The sequence below is a fragment of the Camelus ferus genome, chromosome 2 (genome assembly GCF_009834535.1).
Source record: "Camelus ferus isolate YT-003-E chromosome 2, BCGSAC_Cfer_1.0, whole genome shotgun sequence".
Lineage (NCBI taxonomy): Eukaryota > Metazoa > Chordata > Mammalia > Artiodactyla > Camelidae > Camelus > Camelus ferus.
In genome coordinates this window covers 28,780,059-28,799,744 of record NC_045697.1, presented here as the reverse complement: position 1 = coordinate 28,799,744, position 19,686 = coordinate 28,780,059, and the positions used below count along the sequence as shown (strand labels likewise).

The window sequence follows — 19,686 nt, the reverse complement described above, 5'->3', positions numbered from 1 at the left end:
GTTCTAAAGTTTCAACCATAAATAATAATTGTTAATATTTATTGAGCACTTACTGTTGTATATATTATGTATATTAATACATTTCATCTTTGTAGCAACCTGCAAGGTAGGTACTATTACTATTTTCATTTTACAGACAAAGAAATTGCAGCTAGAGAGGTTAAGTGATTTATCCACAGTTACAAAGCCACAGCAAGTAAACTATGGAGCCATGTTTTAAATATAGGCATTCTGCTCTGGAGTCCTTGGTTTTACAAACTCTACTATGTTATATTCACAGTAGGTAACAAGAAAGATTTTTACAAAGGAAAAAAATAAATAAGCTTGAATTTGTTTTAAAGAAAAACATTTTTACAGCACATTTTCCTGGTATTCAATTAATATTTAAAATATCATATATAATATATATAATATTATGCATAATAAACATAGTAATGTATAAAAAATATTTATACCTTTGATTCACTAATCTCACTTCTTCTTCTTCTTCCTTAGTAATAAAATCTCTGATTTTCATGTGGGATGAGGTCACCCAGAATAAAGACTACATTTTCCAAATCCCTGTGTAACTAGGTGAGGTCAAGGCTAAATTCTGGACAGTGAGAAGTAAGCAGAAGTTATGTGTACAATATCCAGAAAGTATTTTTGAAGAGAGTGGGTAAGCACTTCTCCCCTTTGTCCTTTCTGTTAGTTGGAATGAGGACATGATGACTGGAGGTTAAGCAGCCATCTTAGATCATGAGGTGAAAACCACATCTGATGTCTGAGTAAGCTGCAAAATAAGAATTTGTGAGGCCCCTACCAGCCCTGGAACATCCACCTCCAGACTTTTTTATAAGAGAGAAATGAACTTCTCTTTTCTATAAGCCATTGTTTTTTGGAGAAGGTTTTCTATCAGTCATGGCTGAACCTCATCCTAGTTAATACCTTTACTTCCCTTCCTTTAATATTCTTTCTGCATATTTATTTCCCTTCTTCCCTACTATGAGCCAGATACGTCTACTTTCTTCCTGTCCATCACTTTTCTTGCTTTCTTGTCCTTATTCCAATCAATGTTTATTGAGCAATGCTATCTACTAGGTTCAGGAGAAACAAAAATGCAGACAATTCTAATTCTACCATTTAGGCATTCATTAATAGTCTAATTAGGGGCAACTTGTAAGTAGGTGCAATACAGTGCAAAAAACACCATAAGGAGACATCTACAAAAGACATGGAGAAAACGAGGCTCAACTCATGGGTAAGCTTCCCTGAAAGTCTTCCCTGACATGATTAAATGACCCTTTTCTTTACACCTTAGCATTAATGAGACAGGAGGGAAGTGGGCAGGGCACAGCCACTCAAGGAATGACAGCAGCCAAAATGGTGGAAGATTCACCTCCTAGTTGGCCTTGAGGATTAAGAGGTTTGACTTCTAATAGACCTTGATCTTCATTTATATGCTCATTGTAACAGCGTGATCAAATAATATGCTCACAGGCCCCATGACAGCCCCAAGGCTAATGCAAAAGGCCAAAGAATGGGCAGTGGCCCAATTCCTGGTAATCCCAGCCCCTTCCCCAGGGTAGTTGGACTGATCCCGCCTGTAGGCGTGTGAAGCTACTGAGACCATAAAAAGTGACAACACCACACCTACTGGGGCTTTGTGCTCTCTTTCCCCTTTGGAGACGGCCCACACTCTGTCTTTGGAGTATGTACCTACTTTTACTTTAACCTGAGCACCCAATTCCCACACCTCTTTCCTTGCCTTTCTCTTGCCTTACACTCTACGCAGTGTGTACCTCTCTAAATAAATCCACCTTTACTCAACGGTGGCTCGGCACTTGAATTCTTTCCTGTGTGAAGCCAAGGACCCACACTGGCAGGGCACGTCCCAGGGGCTCAACTAAGACCTGGGACTCTGCCCTCCTCACGTCCCACATCCATTTTCCTGCATCATCTCCATACTGAATAATTCTCAAGGATTTTTCTGGAACTAAATCTGTATGTTTTAAACGAGAATCTTTTATCTTCTTTTCCTTTTTTTCTTTATATCAACTGTCTTTCTCCTTCTCTAGTGTGCTAAATGTTATACTGGTGACTTAACAAGACTGACATGAGATGGGTATTATTAGGCCGTTGGGCCTGCTCTTTTCCTTTTGGACCCAAAAACCTTAAAAGAGGAGGTGGATGTGAAATTGATGTTTGTAGATATTGAGAGGCCTTAAAATATTGCAGGATGATAGAAAACCTGCAAATCAGTAATGTTAAAATATGGATCAATTAGTAGGTTTAGAATCTTCTTCCTTTTTTAACTTTTTTTATCTGTATGTGCCATGCATATAACAACAGGTACTCAGAGGACTAAAATATTAAATAGAATATTATCTGTTCTCTAATGGAGTATAATGTACTTAATGGATAACAGTTAACCACAGAGTAAGGGCCAAAATAGAAGTTTAAAATGCTCCTTGGGAAGGAAGATATAGTGCAGTGGTAGAGTGCTTACTTAGCATGCACAAGGTCCTGGGCTCAATCCCCAGTACGTCTGGGATGGAAGGGGACAGGATGGAAGGGGACAGGGGACAGCCATTCAAGGAATGACAGCAATTTAGCACCAAAATGGTGGAAGATTCAACTCCTGGTTGGCCTTGAAGATTAAGTTGGCAGGAGGTTTGACTTCCAGTAGACCTTGAGCTTCATCAGATGCTCAATGTAACAGCGTGATAAATAACACGCCCACAAAAGGCCAAAGAATGGGCCATGGCCCAATAACTGGGAATCCCAGCCCCTTCCCCAGGGCAGTTGGAATGGTCCCACCTGTAGGCGTGTGAAGCTACAGAGCCCATAAAAACTGGCAACACCACTCCTGGCCGCCCTTTTTCACTCCCTCCTCTTCAGAGATGGCCTGCACTCTGTCTTTGGAGGATGCACCTACTTTACTTTAACCTGAGCACCCAACTCTCACACCTCTTTCCTTGCCTTTCTCTTACCTTACGCTCTATGCAGTATGTATCTCTCCAAATAAATCTACCTTTACTCAACCATGGCTCACACTTGAATTCTTTCCTGCGCGAAGTCGAGGACCCACACCTGGCAGGCACGTCCAAGGGGCTCCACCAAGACGTGGAACATGGCTCTCCTCATGCCCCACATCCATTTTCCTGCATCACCTCCATTAAAATAATCAATAGGTAAATAAATAAAAACCTAATTATCTTACCCCTCAAAGGAAATTCTCCTTGAACCAATGATGGCACAATTAATCCTAGTTTTTGAAATATTTATACTTAAATAATTATTAAAATTTTGAGTATTTCCTGGTGTCTAGAGATTAGAAGGGCATGTGCATCAAAATCCCTTGTGAAGTTTTAATTATTTTATTGTGAAATATTATAGACATAAAGACATGTACAAATACAAAGAACACCCATGTACCCACTAGCAGCTTAAGAAATAAAATATTAAAGCCCTCTGAGTGCACTTCCTCATTAGTAGTCCTTCCCACTCTACCCAAGGCAGCCTCTATCCTGAAATTAATGATTATCTTTCCCATGTACATTTTTATGTCTTTACAACATGCATAAGTCTCTAAAGAATAATTGTCATTGTTTTAAGTTGTAAATGATTTTTGTAAGTGAAATAATTTATATTTTTCTACAACTTGTTTTTTACTTATTATTATGTTTCTGAGATTTATTCAAGTTGGTGATAACTATACTTACCAGTATTTTTTAAAATCCTAGCATCCCAAAACTAAGTTATAGTGATAGAAATCAGAAAAATGGTTGCCTCTGGTAGGCTGGAGCAGATTGGACTGGACACAAGGGAATTTGAGGATGACAGAAATGCTCATTATATTATTTCAGGTGATGGTTACTGAGTGTATATAGTTGTCAAAATTCATTGAACTAAACAGTAAAGTTCTATGCATTTCATTGTAAGCAAATTTTATCTCCATAAAAAGATTAAAAACAATCAAACAAAAACAAAAAACAGACAATAAAACAGTAAGCTCAGAGATTCTAATTCAGTAGGTCTGTGGTGGGGACCACCATGTGTATTTTCTCTACAGAGTTCTGAAGATAATTCTGAGGGGCACTCCCAGTTTAGGGCAACTACCCTAGAATGACACAAAATTGGGGCAGGAATTCGGAAGATGAGTCATCTGTCAAAGACCTATAAAACTATTCATGGCATTTTATGTCCTTCCTAGATCTCTTATAGTAAGGATGGAGTTGTGTGTTTTACAAGAGCAGAGAGAGCAGTGTTTGACCACAAATCAAGTGTTGATGGCAGCTAGGCCTGACTGTGTGATAGACATACAGTCTTACTAATGGACACCTTAATTGGATTTAGTTCTTCCTCACCTATTGGCAGAGGCACAACCAGAAATATATCTATGTCTGCACATTTAGGAGGTATGCTCCCTAAATGAGCTGGTCTCCCTCCCACCACCTTTTATCTTTGTTCTCCTATCTTAAGTCTTTTCATAGTCAGGTCAAAGAAAGAATATCTCATTTCACTCTCTGCATACAATTTGCTTTTTTAAATCTAATTTTCAACAAACATTTTGAGAAGCTGTTTTGTGCAGAGCACCATTTTAAAGACAACAAACCTGCCTCCAGTAAGTTCAAGGAGAGGCTCCTGCACGACGATGCTCATTGAGGAATTTTTTTCAGTTCAACCTAAGTTGGATGTACTCTTTTTGTGAAGAGGACCCTTGTATGCATTTCACCACTGTGTCCCAGCCACAGGTCCTGTGCCTCCTATGTCTTGTTCTCCCACTTTATTATTGAAAACCCTCTTCAAATTTCAGTTCTCCCATAGTAGGTGAATGTGAAGTTTCTCACTTTCCTCAAAAACAGAATACTCAAGTACAGTCTATTTATATTTCTGTTGTAAGAAATAAACATTTTTTCTCAGTATAAAGGTAATACATGCTTGCATCAATTAGGAGTCTATAATTACAAGCAACATAACAAAAATTTGGCTAGCTTAGCCAAAAAAAGAAAAGAAAAAAGAATTTATCAGAAATGTATCACAGAATCAAAGGAAAAACTGAACATCTGGGTATTTGAAAAGATAGCAGCAAGGGCAGCCCCAGGAACCTGAAACTAAATGACCAGTCCTTTTAGGGGCTGCCTTTCAACAAATATTCACTGAGATCCAGCTACATGCCTGGCACCATCCTGGGCCAGTACAATCAGATGTGAAGCTTGTCCTTCAGGGGAGGAAAAGATAGACTAAGCAAGACTTTACCAAAGAGGAAAGCTTGAAACAGTTCTTAAATTAGAGTCTGCTGGATGGACAAGGGGGAAAACAGCATAGATAAATATGCAAAGATGCCAAAAAGGATGGACAGCATCTAGGAAGAGGGACGGTGGGGAGGAAGGCAGGGAAGGACATTGGAGGACTTTCTGTCCAGTTTCCCAAACTGAGGGGAGATTCTGGGTGAGGAGGGTGTGGAGGTTCAAGGGCAGGAGAAGGGAGAAGAACTCGGTCTACACTGTATCTGGACTATGTTGATTGATGAAAATGCCTCTATCTGAAGCTTCAACTTCACCAAAGTCACATAAAAATGCAAAATTAAAATCAATTAAAGTTGGCCTGAGAGTAGTTGGGTGATGAAATAATTCCAGACAGGTCAGGAAGACCCAGAAGTGTGACATAAATTTGGTGAGTAAGAATCAAAGAATCTGAAAATCAAAAACCTGGACAAGAAGAGCAAGGATGTTCTGAGTGAACAGTGGAGACAGGAGCTTAATGCTCACAGGTGAGTGAGCCAGCTCCATTTTAGAGCTGGGGATGTCACAGACATCTTTTATGTCATGAAACATTCAGATCTAATCATAAATGATTAGGAAGAAGAGAGGGGAAATGGAGACATATAATATTATTTTGAGTATTAACCCATGCCAGGCATTGTGCTAGAAACTTTACATGCATTCTAGAATTTAATCTTCAAATCAATCTTATGAGATAGATACTATTATTTATCTCTCTTTTATAGGAGAGGAAACTAAAAGACAGAATTGCTAAGTAGCTAGTAAGCTGTAGAACCAGGGTTTGCTGGTTCTAAAACTCAGGCTCTTCCTGACTCACCGTGATGTGACTTTAATCAGAAGAACATAATCAGTTTTGAAAGTTAAAAAGTTCCTTTTGGTGACAGCATGAAAGGAATTCAGGAGAGTAAGGATATGGCAGTGACAAGGAGGTGAGCACAGTGGTGTGAATGATGAGTGAAGGTGGGGGAGACTAATAAGGAGATTATTGTAGTGTTCTAGATAAGAGATGTTTAGGATCTAAGCCAGGGTGATTGCAAGAGGGATGAAAAGTAGATTACAGATTAGAAGAAGGTGGTGGGGTGGGTCGGGGATAGAATTATCAGGATTTAGTGATCTAAATCCTGGCCCTGAGGGCACGCCATGGAAGGGGGGCTCTGGTGTGTGTGTGTGTGAAGAACCAAGCATTGGGAATCTGAGTCTGTGCTGATTCAAGCCAACTATTAGGAGGAGTGAAAGAGACTTCTTATAGTGTTGCCAACCCTTATACATACAGAGTCATACAGGAAATGCACAGGGAGGTTGTGGGGACTATGGAGACTGTGGGAGGAGGGGTGGAGCTGACATGTCCTTGGGCTCAGGCCCAGACAAACACTATACTGAGTCTCTAGTATGTTGCTGCCTACCCATGGTAGAGGTTAGAGAGGTAGTTATGGCAGTGGTAGCAGACCCTCGCTTCAATGATGAGTATTGAGCTTTAGCCCCCAAGATCCCTTGGGAAACTCAGTGGTCAGTGTCCCTCCATGGCTGACCAGGCAACCCATAGAAAGCAAATGGAACAGGCTCTCTGGTTTCTTTGAGGCCATTGTTCTCAGGCCTGAGTAAACCCCTGGGGGTATTAGATGTATCATGAATAAAGAAACTCTTGAAGAAGATAAACTGTCCCTTAACCACAAAATAGAGGCTCCAGTATTTAACTGGAATACTGAAAAAAAAAAAAATGTGACCAGTGTAGTGGAACATCAACAAAACATGTTTCAGACAGAGAGAACAGCATGCACAAAGTTCAGAGTTCAAAAGAAATCACTGATTTGAAACGAATTACACTAATGATATCCTGCTACTTCCACAAGCAAGATACTCCTCCTCTTGTATTGTTTATCCTAGTTAATGAATAAAGTGTAAAGTTGGAGTTGTATGACAGAAAAAAATTGAAAAGCTTAAAAGGAATTTTCACTTGAGATCTTGTAAGACATGTTAAAATGTCTTTGTTCACTGCCATTTCATTCATTCTGGAAAATTCTGAGTCATTATCTCTGAATATTCTATTTCTATTCTATTTCACTCTATTCTCTGCTTCTCAATCACTGTTAGAAATATATTAGACCTTGTTCTAGTCTTTATGTCTTTCAACTTTTTATATCTTTTACTTCTTTTACTCTCTACACTATATTCTATGTATTTTCCCTAAATCAATTTTCCAGTGCCTTAATTCTCTCTTTAACTAGTTTAAACAGAACTTAGACTTGTCCATAATTTTTAAAATTTCAGTGACTGCATTTTTCTTTTCTAGAAATTCTATTTGTTATCTTTCTTTCCCTTCTCCTTCTCCTTCTTCTCCCTCCTCCTACTCCTTTTTCTCATCCCCACTTTCTTCTTCCTCCTCTTCTTCTACTATTACTAGAAAGGTTAAGTGTTATTTTCAAAACTCTTTGTCCTTTTCCAATAATGTCTTATTTTTGTTCTAATGTTCTCAATTCCTTAATATATGCCTCTATTATTTTAATAAATACTTGATTTGTATTCTCCTCAGAATAGACTAATTATCTATGATCCTTGAGGATCTCGTTTTGCTGATTAATGTTTCTCTCTTTATTGATGGAGGCTAGTAGTTTCCCTGTGTGTGTTGAAATATTTGTGTGGTGATCTCATGTTCAACTGGGCTTTATCTCTGGGAATCCTATGAATCCCAAGTTAAGAGTATGTACCTGCAGAGAAGTTTTTGTGTTTGCCAGGAGCATACGAACAGCCGACCACTTTTTTTCATCAATTTTATTGAGGTATAATTTACATACAATAAAATTCACTAACTTAAAGTGTATCATTCAATGAGTTTTGATAAATGTAAGAAGTCATGTAACAACCACCATAAGTAAGATACAGAATATTTCCATCACCTCAAAAAGTTCCTTTGTGCCTCCTTACAATCAATGTTCTTCCCTCACCCCTGACACCAAGCAACCACAGTTTTGCTTTATGTCACTATTCTTTTGCTTCTAGAATTTCATATAAAAGGATTTATACATTACATAATCTTCGTTTCTGATCCTTTCATTGAACTTAATCCTTTTGATAGTTTTCTCTGTTTATAAATGTACCTGTAATTTATTCAATTCAGTGATATACCACAATTAGTTTAATTATTAAACAGTTGATGGACATTTAGGCTCTTTACAGTTTCTGACTATTATAAATAAAGCTACTGTGAACATCTATATATGTCTTCAAATAGACATTTGTTACCATTTTTCTTGGTAAATATAGAGGTGGGATTCCTGGGTTGTTTGGTATATATATATATTTACCTTTATAAGAAACTGCCAAACTTTCCAAAGTGGCTATTTGGAAACTGCCAAGCTTTTCTGAAATGAGTATTTTGTACTTCCACCAGCAATATATGAGAGTTCAGTTGATCTACCTTCTTACTAACATTTGGAACGATCAATCTTTAGTTTTAGCCATTCTAGTGTAATGGTATTTCATTGCGATTTTAATTTATTTTGTCCCAAATGGCTAATGATGTTAAGCCTATTTTCATGTGTTTATTTGTCACTCATACTATCTTCTTTTATGAATTGTCAGGTCAAACCTTTTGCCTATCTTTTTTTTATTAGATACTTTTTGTCTTCTTTTTATTGATTTGTAAGAAGTTTTTTTAAAAAATCTACTCTAGATACAAGTTCTTTATCGGGTATATGTTTTGCAAATATATTCTCTCAGTGTGGCTTGTCTTTCATTTTCTTTACAGTATTTCTCAAAAAGCAATCATTTTTAATTTTTACAAAGTTCAGTTTTACAATTTTTTTCTTCTATGCATTATTCTTTTTGTGACCTATGTAAGAAACTTTTTTTCCAGCCCAAATTTTCTTTTGGAGAAAACTAGGTTTAGGTCTATGATCCATTTCAAGTTAATTTTTAAAAATATGATAGGAAGTAAAGATGAAGCTTTATTTTTTGTTATGGATATCCAACTGTTCCAGTACCATTGTGGAAAAGATTATCCTTTCTTCTGTTGAGCTTCCCGATTGGTGAATACATTGGTGTGCCAAGACGGTGATACGCCCTGATTCTACAGGGAGAGGGCATGGAAGCCCTGCATTCAAAACCTTCCCCGACTTTGTTCTATGTATCTCTTGGTCCTGATTTGTATCCTTTATAATGAACTGTTATTGTAAATATAGCGCTTTCCTAAATTTTATGAGTCATACTAATGACTTACTGAATCTGAGTCACAGGAACCCTCCATATATGTAGCTAGTTGGTCAAAAGTGCAGGTGGCTGAGGACTCCACTTGTGGCTGGCATCTGAAGCCGAGCAGTCATGATGGAGATCATGACCTTTAATCTGCGGATTCTGACAATAATGCCAGATAATTAGCATTAGCATTGAATTGTATTGCAGCACACCAGTAGGTGTCAGAAAAGAAGAGCAGCCCAGGTTTAAAGGGTGAAGGAATAGACCATCTCTTGAGACAAACAGCAGCAAAGTTGCACTGCAAAGGGATATGCATATTGGGATGGGAGGGATTTGTGGCCATTAAACAGTCTCTTACACCTACTTTCTTCCTGGTTCAGCTCTTCATTTAAAAAAAAAATGTTTGTTATAATTTATCCAGCACTTCTAGATGTTTTACAAGGAAGTTTTACCAGAGAATCTCTCATTATTTATTGTACATACACAGGTGTTGTAGTTAGAGGCTACGAAGGAAAGACTGAAAGGAAAAATCCTGCCAGTAGCACAGAAAGATCCATTTGAGAGAAATCTAGAGAACAGAGAAAATGATGGGACAGCAAGCACTAGTTAAATGTGTGAAAAGAATGAATTATCTAGGAGGCTGGGGTGGAGTGTTGACTTTGAACTAAGGGAAAAAAAAGTATAAAATAAAGAAGAAATACAGCAGAAACAGAAAGAATGTGAGATATTTAAAGGCCACAGGAATCCTGTCTGGAAAGAAAATTCCTGCAAGAAAGGTAAGTCTCTTCTCAGAGGGAAAAAAAGTAGTTCAAAATACTGTCATTTTTACTTACAGAAATAAAAATTTACCAAAGACTTACATTCTTCATACTGTCATATTTGTACTGTGTTGTTCTTCAATTTAAAGTCACGGATACAGAGTCAGTTAATAGACAACAAAGGAGGCAAGTACATACAATAGAGAAAAGACAATCTCTTTATTAAGTGGTCCTGGGAAAACTGGACAGCTATATGTTAAAGAATGATATTAGAACATTTCCTCCCACCATATACAAAAATAAACTCAAAATGGATCAAAAACCTAAATGTGAAACCTAAAACCATAAAACTCCTAATTGAGAATATGGGCAGAACACTCTTTGACATAAATTGCAGCAATATTTTCTTGGCTCTCTCTCCTAAAGCAAAAGAAATAAAAGCGAAAATAAACAAATGGGACCTAATTAAAAGCTTTTGCACAACAAAGGAAACCATCAACAATACGAAAAGACAGCCTATTAAATGAGAGAAAATACTTACAAATGATATAACTGACAAAGGGTTAAATCCGAAATATGTAAACAGCTCATACAATTCAAAATCAAAAAAATTAACAACACAATTTTTAAAATGGGCAGAAGACCTGAATAGACATGTTCCCACAGAAGACATACAGATGCCTACAGGCACATGAGAAGATGCTCAATATTGTGAATTATTGGAGAAATGCAAATGAAAACTACAATGAGATATCACCTATTACCTGTCAGAATGGCTATCATCAAAAGTCCACAAATAATAAATGTTGGTGAGGATGTGGAGAAAAAAAAAACCCTTATACACTGTTGGTGGGAATGTAAATTGGTATAGCCATTATGGAAAACAGTATGGAGGTTCCTCAAAAAACTAAAAATAGAACTAGCATATGATCCAGCTATTCCACACCTAGGTATATATATGGAGAAAATAAAAACACCAATTCGAAAAGATACATGCACCCCAATGTTCATAGCAACATTATTTACAATAGTCAAGATATGGAAGCAACCTAAGTATCTATCAACAGTCAAATGAATGAAGAAGATGTGATTTATATATACAATTGAATATTAGCCGTAAAAAAGAATGAAATATTACCATTTGTAGCAACATGGATGGACCTAGAGAATGTTATGCTTAGTGAGAGAAGTCAGACAGAGAAAGAAAATACTGTCTGATGTTACTTACATGGGGAATCTAAAAAATAAAATGAACAAATATACATAGCAAAACAGACTCACAGATACAGAAAACAAATTAGTGGTTACCAGTGGAGAGAGGGAAGGAGGAAGAGGCAAGATAGATATATGGGATTAAGAGAAAAAAAATTACTATGTATAAAATTGAAAAGCAACAAGGATATATTGTATAACACAGGAAGTTATAGCTATTATCTTGTAATAACTTTAAATGGAGTATAATCTATAAAAATACTGAATCACTATGCTGTATACCTGCAACTAATATATTATAAATCAACTATACTTCAATTAAAATAAATAAGTGAATTAAGTCATAGATACAGTGACTAAAATTAGAGTAATCAGATAAAGATGCATACAGGAGTAGCAGCTGACTTTCCATAGCACGCCTCAGCCCAGGAGTTTTTTTGTTTGCTTGTTTGTTTGTTTGTTTGTTTTTTACTTTAAAGCTGGGATTGCTTCTGCTGAATATGCAAATACAATAAAAGCACCATGGGGTTATACAGTAAGCTAGAGTTATAGATCACTGCTATGGGGGTCAGTCCTTTGGGAGAATTAGGAAAAGGACAAGGCGAAGTAGGATTAAGACCATTTGGCCTGGGATAAAGCATCCCTTAGGTAGTTATGGATTCCTGTTTAGACTGGAGGGTGTAGACAAGATTGGCTCCCCACCTTCAGGCATCAGCAAGAATCTTTTCCTACGTCTCAAAGCATGTTTCATGTATCAGATGTTGGTGATGTGGAACTCAGGCCAGGCTGCTGCTGTGTCCGTGTCGCATTACCTGACCCAGCTCTTCTTATCTGCAGAGGCTAGGACTCAAGTACCTTCATGAGGTCAACAAAAGGATCAGGTAGATGTTGAACTGCTCTTTGCTCTTCTATTAATACTTCCGTGCAACACAGAGCATATTCTTGCTTCTTCACTGCAGTGATACGGGAAGAACAGTAGACTAAAAATCTCATGTCTTTTATATAAGAATGTTCATAGCAGCTCTATTCATAATGGCCAAAACCTGGAAACAACTGCAATGTCCATCAGCAGATGAATGGCTAAATAAATTGTGGTATATCCTTACAATGGAATAATGTTCAGCAACAAACACCCACAGATAGATGCAACAGCACAGGTGAAATTCAAAAACAGTATGCTCAGTTAAAGAAATCTTATACAAACACATAGAGTATATATAGGTATATACTCTAAGTATCACTTATATGAAGTTTTAGAACAGGCAAACTAGTCTGCTAGACTCTTTCACTACTTTTCCATTGCTTATGACAAACTAGCTACACTGTCATTCTTTTGTTTTTTTGTTTTTTAAATCAGCAAGTACCTTCCCACCTCAGAGCCCTTTTTCCTACTCTTTCCCCTGAGTAAAATATTCTTCATTCCCCCTTTAATCTAGATACTCCTCTGGTTTACATGTTCTTTTTTCCAAGGAAACCTTCCCTAAAATGCAGACTTAGGTTAGCTCTCAGAGCATCTTGCACTTCTCTTTTATCACAATTATTCTAATTATAAATAAATAATTATTGATATGATTGCTTGATAGTGTCCTGCTCCTCCATGAATATCTCAATGTCAGGGATTATTTATGTCTATTCACTGTTCCAGTCCCAGCCCCTAGTAGCATTCTTGAAAATATAGTAGCCAAATGATAAATATTTGTGGATGAAATAGCTAAATGAATATATCTTTCCATATTTCTGTATTCTCATTTTCCAAAAATTTGGTGATCTTTGATCACCTTTTCATATGACAATGGTTTTGTTATATTATTTTCTGTATAGAGAATGAAAAGTAGTTTTTCTTTAACCTAGTTTTCATTTTTTTTTTCTATGTCTAGTTTCTAAAAGTTTATTTTGGCTCCGCAACTTGTTTTGGTAATGTCATATAAATTTTTAGGATCGTTGTCAAATTTGGGAAGTCCCCTATTAAGTTTCTTTCATGTATGAGGTGCAAGATTACAAGGCATCTGCAAATCTCTTGTGCAGTGACAAACCTTAAATACTCTGCACTGTTGACATTCATTAACAGTTTGCAGAGGGAGAGTTCCTGGAAGCCATTCCTATACTGGAACAACTGGCAAGGACTTAACTATATGTAAAAGTGATTGCAAACTACATAAATAAATTTCACTAAATCCAAATTAAATGTACCAAATTCAACTTCCCCTCAGCTGAATCCCCAAAATGCCTAAGGACACTCCAATACCTCCCATACGAAGGTAGGGTTGTCAGAGTAGACAGAGACAGTAGTTTAAATCTACTGTGGATAAAAACTTGGCAAATTTTACAAAATCTTATGATGGTTTGACTCCGCTAAGGTCCTTCCCAAGGGATGCTGAAACTTAAACTTTCATTAGCTTCATAGTAAATCCATCTCTGCCTACCTCACTAGGTTGTTGATAGCATTAAACAAGATACTGGGGAGAAAAGTACTTTTTAAACTATAAAGAACTACACAAAGGTAAAATGATGATAATAGTGGGCTCCCAGCCTCAGTCCAAGCTTTATCTATTCCATATATGTCTGGAGATACCTAGTAAAATGGTGGGAAGAGCTAAAAGAATCTTATTTGTGAGAAAGCAGAAGGAGCTCCTGGTGAGAAAATTTATCCTAAGAAGAAAGCCTGGACTGATGTATTTGACTCAATAACAAAGACTTTGTGCCTACAAGAAGAGGGGATTATCATCCAGCCAAGCCTTCTTGTGCACCATGTCTCACCCCTTTGTGGGAATCAGCTGAGGGGAGCATTATAAATAAATACTAAAATATCTATTTCATTAAAATAACCTTGAAAGTCATTGGGCGAAGGAAATTTTGTTGGGAAACCTTCAGAAACTCCACTCCAGAACTTCTTAAAATTTCCAAAATCAGAGTGATATCCTCAAATCTTAAAATAGTTCAGTTGACTGGATAATAAAATACCCTAGATTCTGCCTATGCAGTTTCATGTTCAAATATAATAAGAAACTATTTATATGTATTTTTCTAATGCTATGCATTTTAAAGCAGTGATATCTTTATATAAAAAAACCATTTAAAAAAAAAATCTTTTAAGTCAGTGGGTAACACTCTCCCATTTCTCCTGGGTCTTATGTCAAGCCAATCCATTTCAGAGTTGTCATGATTGGAAAAATACTAGGAAAAGGGAAAAAGAGAGTAGTAGATTCTATATTTAAAATTCTTTAAATAATATTGGAAAAATCTAATTCTACTCCATTGTTTAATTCGTCCTATAGCTGGAATGGCATCAGGGATAAGAGCAGTAAAAGTCTAATACGTTGTTGTGTCCCATAAAGTATCCCCTTCTCCTCCTCCACTCCTTATGTAGGTCACTTGACAAATGTACTGGTTCATTTCTAATGAAACACCAGGACCATGTCTTGAATAGGGAAGGCAGGAGTGGTACAGTCCAATATTAAACAACGATATTGTTAGTCAGTCAGGTACAGACACAGAATTTTTTGATTCAGTTGAACAAATATTCATTGAGAGCCTACAGGTACCAGGCACTGTTCTAGGCACTTGTGATACATCATGGACAATACAAAGATCCCAGCCCTCGCATGGCTTGTAATCTAGCAGAACGTGCACAATAGTGCCCTGCTTCAAGTTAGTGTCAGAGCTCCTCAGAGTCACAACGGAGTAAGAGTTTGGAAAGGGCTTCTTTACTCTTTCCGTATCAGCTAACCTCAGCCCCAGGCAGCGGTTCTTTCGCCCAAGTCCACTGAGCCACCCTATCTGGCTAGCTCACTCTCTTCCAAGAAAGAAAAAAACATCCTTCCCTTTGGCCATCCCCTTCCTTTTCTTCTCCCCCCATGACACCTGCACCTTTTCCCCAGGATCTTACGTTTTCTTCCCTACCGCTGGCATAGGCTGTGAGCCATTCAGCTCTGTATCACTTTAGATGAGACCTGGAGTGTGTCAAATCCTATCAGTGGAATATATATAATCAGACTTTTCACATTGCAAACATGGAACTCATTCATGTGTTAATATTCTGAAAGAGTCTCTATCTCTTCCCCTGCATTCAGTAACATTGCCAAAAGCTCCTTCTGTTCCCCATGGTATGTGCTATGCCCCAAGAAGGGAACAGCATACAGGGAGGAAGAAAATGTCTGTCCTGCCACACTAACAGTGAGAGTATCAGGGATGCAGATCAGGGTACAGAAATGGAGTTTCTTGAAGATAATAGTTTTCTGTTTTATTATATAAAGAAGATAGATAGATGTTGTGTCATAAAATTTGAACTTATTAATATATATTAAATATTATTTATTAAAATGTGAATAATGTATTTGATTTTAAGATTAAAGAAGTCAAAACTCTGAAAATAATATTTCAATAATTAACTGATGCTAATGGAGAGGTTTTTTTTTTTTTTAACAAGTTGGTGGGCACATTGGAAACTTTGTGCATGTGTAAATATAAAGAATACTGCTTTGGTACCACTTCAACAAGATAAACCTTTGGTGGAGATCTTTTGGAGATCATTCCTGGTCTGTGACCCAATGATCCTTCCTTTCTCTGAAAACTGCTGTTAGTCTCCCAATTCATTAGTGGCGGTGCATCTAGAGGTGTGTTTTAGACATGACCCTGCCCACCTGGCCCCAGCTGATTAGACCAATCATGGGCACCTGGAGAGACAAATCATAAATAACAAACATAGTAAGTAATAAATTATTTAGCATACTAGATGATAAGTCCTATGGGGAAAAGAGAAGAAAATCAAATTTGTGTCCTTAACATTTGGATTTTGGACTAAGAAATTCTAGTTTAGTCTGGGCTGATCTAAGGTGAAGGAGTTGTAAGCTTAGCAGATGAGGGGTGGTTCTCTTCTGTATGCCATGTGAAGTGAAAAGCAAAGAAAGGAGCCTCTTCAAAGAGCAGAGAAAGAAGCAGATGTTCAGAGGGAAGTAGACAGCATCCTGATAGCTTTTCAGCTCTTACATCCATTTCTTTCTTGAGACCTAGCTGCAATTTTGCTCTATCTATACCAATGGTTACCACCCTGTCTGTCTATCTATGTCTGTCTGTCAAGTTCTTGCTTAAGCTAGTTTCAGTTAGTTTCCTTTGTTCCTTGCAACCAAAGAGAACTAATTTATAGCAATAATAATACTAACAATAGTAGCAAACATTTATTAAGCACATACCTTGTGCCAGGCACTGTACTAAGCACTTCAGGTACTTTATCTCATTAGGTGTGGACTTTATCTGTCATGTTTAAAAAATAAATTTATTTTCCAGTTTTAAACATTTTGAAACCATTTTTTCCAGAACAAACTTTCAGAAACTTTGGCAAGTACATGGAAGAATGAAGAAAGAGAAAACTATAACCCAAAATCCATAAACAAGAGATAGCAATGATTGATATCTTCTCCTTGCTTACACCTAAGAAAATTCCTCAGTCCTCACCACCTCCCCAATTTCATCCTGTCTTCCATCCAGACTTCTGCTTTCCAAACTGGTAAATTAATATAGTACAAATGTATGAAAACATAGTAATAACACAAGAAAACTTCAAATGGCCTATCGAAGTCAGGGTCTATCTTGTCCACCTCTGAATCCTCAACATTTAGTATAGAACTTGCAGAGAGTAAGTGCTAAGTAGATCAACTTATCAAAACCCAATTTGACAGGGTTACCAAACTGGCATCCCCTATTGTATTAAAAACAAAACAAAACAAACAAAAAACCTCAGTACACACAGAGATAGAACAAATGTCCATAGAAAGTTCTAGTCTCAGTACGTGTTTGGCTCAATCTCTGATTTTGCCAATTTAAAGTGGCTTTCAGATTGACAATCCTGAGGCACTAGGATATGTTCAAAAACCAAAGATTCCCCACTATGTTCACTATCCTGCGCTTCCTAAAGAATGAAAAGAAAACTAGTGTATTCCAGTAATTTTTAATTGAATGGAAAGAAAAGGAGTTTTCTGGTTACGTTTCAATTTGTCAAAAAATTCAGTTAATAAAAAACTTCCTATCTCCCGAAAATCATGATAAATTTGTTACAATTAGAAGGTGAAACAGCTCTTGTTAAATTTCCTGCAGACTCACCATTTAATTTTCTTCCGTCTCTGGACAAGTCTACGCATAACTGAACTCTGAAGAGTTTTTCCAAAACAGCATTTATCTAGGCAGCCCACATTTCAAGAACTACTCAGTTTCTGGAATTACTTGGAAAAATTCAGAAGGCAAAAGTTGCATAAATTCTTGGCACATTCCTTGAACAAGTCAAATGGTGCTGGCTACCAGTTCTGATGTAGTTACATGTCCAGTTAAACTAGAAACATGAAGTTCAGCTACATATTCTTACAATCTGCCACATTTATTATTGTGATGACATTTGATGGTTATAGGTTATAGAAAATACTGCATTTATAAAAATTTTTAGTTAATAAAATGAACATTAAAGAATTATTTGATTATTAAACAAGCAGACATTGACTTTAGTCCATTCACTTTTGGGGGGGGGTGGTAAGTAGGTTAATTTATTTATTTACTTATTTTTTTAGTGGAGGTACCCAGGACCTTGTGCATGCTAAGGACATGCTCTACCACTGAGCTATACTCTCGCCCTAGTCCATTCACTTTTGTACAGTCTCATTAGTACATTATATATTCTCATTCCTACACTGCTTTTAAAATTCCAATTTCGAACTTTTCCGTATCAGCTGACAAATGACTACTTTGAGCCAAAGCTTGGTGAAGCCGTCTGCCAACCAACAGTTCCATTTCTGCAGATTCTCCATCTTAGTCGTACAATTATTTAAGTATTTGCTTGAATACTGTTCTTATTTTTTAAGAACATGAGAAAATGGAAAAATGAAAATGCAGATTCTAGAGATAAACTGAGGCTCACAAACTTAATGCAATTGAGAAAAATGTAGAAATCAGGTAGGCTGTCACATGTGGCTTTATAAATGTTCTACAGGTCTCTTTCAAAAACAAAAAATTAGATCCAAAAATAAGAGTCATGAAATTTGTCTCTCAGAAGATAAAATGCCTTTGCTTTCTTCAGCTACTAACTAACCCACTTTAAGACAAATTTTACATATGATTGGTGTATTAGTTTTGTAGAGTTGTTGTAACAAAGTATCATGAACACAGCAGCTTCAAACAGGAGAAATTCATTCTCTTATACTTCTGGAGACCAGAAGTCTGAAATCAAGCAGGGTGATACTTCCTCTGAAGATTCAAGGGAAGAATCCTCTCTTGGCTCTTTCCTTACCTCTGGTGCCTGCTGGTAATCTTTGGCATTTCTTGGCTTGCAGCTGCTTCACTCCAATCTTTGCCTCTGTCATCCCCTGGCCTTCTCCCCTGAATGTCTTCTTCTTGAAACACCAGCCATTGGATTTAAGGCTCAACCTAATCCAATAGGACTTCGTTTTAGCTAATTACATCTGCAAAATCCCTACTTCAAAATAAGGTCGCAATTTGAGATTCCAAGTGGACATTAATTGGGGGGGGGGGCACTATTTGACCCAGTCAAGCTGGGTTTGTGGATCATGGTTAAGATTTCATGAAATTCAATTGTTAATTTTAAATCAGGTCATATTTGGTGGTCAAAATTCAGAAATCTACTCAAATTAGCTCAAGTAAAAGGGATTTTACTTAAAGAAACCATGCTTATGTGGAGTCTAAGAAAAACTGAACTATCAAGACAAAAATTAGGGCAGCTCAGGTTTCTTTTGCATACTCATAGGTAGAGAGCTAAAGATCTTTACTGATTTACACTGATGTAATTCAACTAAAAGTTCTTTTGCTAAGTATTAGTTCACAGCCTCTTGTGATACTTTGTTTGGTTCAGCTCAGCCTGTGGACTGCATTTTCTTGGTTCAGGTGTCACTGCAGGCTTAGGCAGCTCTCAACTCTGTGTGATAGAGAGTGAATATACAGGGCTGGGGTAGGAACAACTCTCTTAAAAGAGTTTGCAGGAAGGGAGGCAGTGATTATCCTCTCTAATACATTTCTATAAAGGAATCTCTTCTGCCTTTACTGTCATGAAGTATTTGTCATAAGTTTACTTTCTTATTTATTTTAATCATGTAAAACAATAGGAGGCTGATATCCCAAGCTTCATAATAAAAATACACTTTAATGTGATTGTTGAAAGTTTAATTACCCTGAAAATTCTTTCAGTTTTATAATCATTCATCATCCAAATACTAGCAACTTGAGGAAGGGCTGCAAAGTGGCCTTTGTATTAAATATAACTC

The 19,686-nt window shown here is 36.9% G+C and overlaps 1 protein-coding gene across 3 annotated transcripts in view; it reads right to left on the bottom strand.

Moving 5' to 3' along the window:
- Positions 1–19,686, bottom strand: part of LOC116668547 (nucleosome assembly protein 1-like 1) — a 39,788-nt gene that overhangs the window by 15,756 nt on the left and 4,346 nt on the right. The window contains exons 2-3 of one of the 3 annotated variants that reach the window (XM_032496250.1): positions 18,699–18,835; positions 11,710–12,381 (exon numbers count right to left, since the gene is read on the bottom strand). The exons of 1 other annotated variant lie outside the window; for it this stretch is intronic. In XM_032496250.1, the coding sequence (XP_032352141.1) occupies positions 12,269–12,381; positions 18,699–18,835 (250 nt within the window). In that variant the 3' untranslated portion in view covers positions 11,710–12,268. Of the gene's footprint in view, positions 1–11,709; positions 12,382–18,698; positions 18,836–19,686 lie in introns of those variants that run through there. One more of the 3 variants, XM_032496255.1, reaches the window with a different exon arrangement.